The following is a 2,319-nucleotide window of genomic DNA, read 5'->3' as shown; positions in this document are numbered from 1 at the left end:
CCCACACAGGGCTCTGGAGGCTAATGTGGCCCCCAGGGGCCCACACAGGGCTCTGGAGGCTAATGTGGCCCCCAGGGGCCCACACAGAGCTCTGGGGGTTAATGTGGCCCCCAGGGGCCCACACAGAGCTCTGGGGGTTAATGTGGCCCCCAGGGGCCCACACAGAGCTCTGGGGGTTAATGTGGCCCCCAGGGGCCCACACAGAGCTCTCTCACCTCATCATCGAGGAAGTCCAGGTATTCCCTCTGGGCTTCCCTCATCTCCTGGTCATCCAGCTCCATCCCGGCTCCGGGGGCGTCCATGGCCATCAGACTGGGTTAAAGCTCTGCTCTCGGTCTGTGAGGGGGAATCAGCGCTGGGTCTCTGCCGGCTCCTTCCTTCCGTCCTCTCCGCGGCGAGTGGCGCGAAAAGAGTATTTTCCCGCCAAACTCATCCTCGGGCAACCTTCCGGCCGCGCCCTGATTGGTCCGAAGACTAGTTCCAAATACTTCGAACCAATCCCGGTGAAAGATCGCGGCGGTGGGCGGGGTTATGGCAAGAGTGCGAGAGGAAGCGTGTGGCTCTACACAACATGAACGTGCTGTCTGAGAGATCGGAAGTGACGTCACGCCCTAATCTGTCATTAATCGCCATTTTTGATAAGGGCAATGCAATCATTTTTTACTGTAGCATTGAGAGCATTGATTTATATATTTATTTACCTTTCATGCTGCTATAAGTAACATTTTGGAGCATTTTTAACCCCTTAAGGGCACAGCTTCAGAAGCTGAAAATTTCAACTGCAATTTGCATCTCTCTCATTTATTTTACCATAACATATTATATACAGTTTTTTAGACAACAAATAGGGCTTTAATTTGATGTGACATATACATTTTAAATTCTCATTTATTACAAAAAAGATGCAAAAGAATGGGGGAAAAACAAAAAATATGCTTTTTTTCCCCCCATGTTTTGGCAATAATAATGTGTGCATAATATGTCCAGCTTAGGAAAAGTAATTCAAAATCAATTAATTTATGTGTCTTGATTTACAAAGTGCATACCGTGTTTCTCCGAAAATAAGACCGGGTCTTATATTAATTTTAGTCACAAAACACAATAGGGCTTATTTTCAGGGTAGGGCTTATTTATTTACGGTACCGGTATGTACATTGAACCACCCCTTTAATTAATCCACCCCCTCTAATTAATCCACCCCCCCTTTAATTAATCCACCCCCCCTCTTTAATAAATCCACCCCTCTAATTAATCCACCCCCTTTAATTAATCCACACACCCCTTTAATTAATCCACACCCCCCTCTAATGAATCCACACACCCCTCTAATTAATCCACCCCCCCTTTAATTAATCCACCCCCCTTTAATTAATCCACCCCCCCTTTAATGAATTCACCCTCCCTCTAATTAATCCACCCCCTCTAATTAATCCACCACCCCTTTAATTAATCCACCACCCCTTTAATTAATCCTCCCTCCCTTTAATTAATCCACCCCCCCTTTAATTAATCCACCCCCCCTCTTTAATAAATCCACCCCTCTAATTAATCCACCCCCTTTAATTAATCCACACACCCCTTTAATTAATCCACACCCCCCTCTAATGAATCCACACACCCCTCTAATTAATCCACCCCCCCTTTAATTAATCCACCCCCCTTTAATTAATCCACCCCCCCTTTAATGAATTCACCCTCCCTCTAATTAATCCACCCCCTCTAATTAATCCACCACCCCTTTAATTAATCCACCACCCCTTTAATTAATCCTCCCTCCCTTTAATTAATCCACCCCCCTTTAATTAATCAACCCCCCCTCTTTAATAAATCCACCCCCTCTAATTAATCCACCCCCTCTAATTAATCCACACCCCCCTCTAATTAATCCACACCCCCCTCTAATTAATCCACACCCCCTCTAATTAATCCACACACCCCCTCTAATTAATCCACACACCCCTCTAATTAATCCACCCCCTTTAATTAATCCACCACCCCTTTAATTAATCCCCCCCTTTAATTAATTCACCCCCCCCCCCCTTTAATTAATTCACCCCCCCTTTAATTAATTAAGTCCCAGACATAAAATGCCGATATCTACTCACAGTTCAAAGAGTCCGACCACTGGGTGCCTCACCGCCCGGAATGGATCCTTCCGCTGAAGATCCGTGAAGGCAGACTGACGGCGCTGCGCACGTCGTCATCACGCTGCGCACGTCGTCATCACGCTGCGCGATGCCGCGGCCCGCAACGCTCCTCCCCCTCCTCCTCATAGAAGAAGGAAGTCCCGCAGGGCCGCAAAGGTAAAATGCCTAGGTC

General features: G+C 47.0%; 1 protein-coding gene across 2 annotated transcripts in view; it reads right to left on the bottom strand.

The window, feature by feature from the left end:
• MCM3 (minichromosome maintenance complex component 3) overlaps positions 1 to 431 on the bottom strand; it is a 13,746-nt gene extending 13,315 nt beyond the window's left edge. The window contains exon 1 of one of the 2 annotated variants that reach the window (XM_063442037.1): positions 216 to 431. In XM_063442037.1, coding sequence (XP_063298107.1) covers positions 216 to 308 — 93 coding nt within the window. In that variant the 5' untranslated portion in view covers positions 309 to 431. The remainder of the gene's footprint in view (positions 1 to 215) is intronic. The other variant, XM_063442036.1, reaches the window with a different exon arrangement.
• Positions 432 to 2,319: the final 1,888 nt, after the last annotated feature.

This window comes from Pelobates fuscus, chromosome 2, assembly GCF_036172605.1.
Source record: "Pelobates fuscus isolate aPelFus1 chromosome 2, aPelFus1.pri, whole genome shotgun sequence".
NCBI lineage: Eukaryota > Metazoa > Chordata > Amphibia > Anura > Pelobatidae > Pelobates > Pelobates fuscus.
Note: the sequence above shows the minus strand (reverse complement) of the source record. Positions and strands in the feature narration are given on the sequence as shown.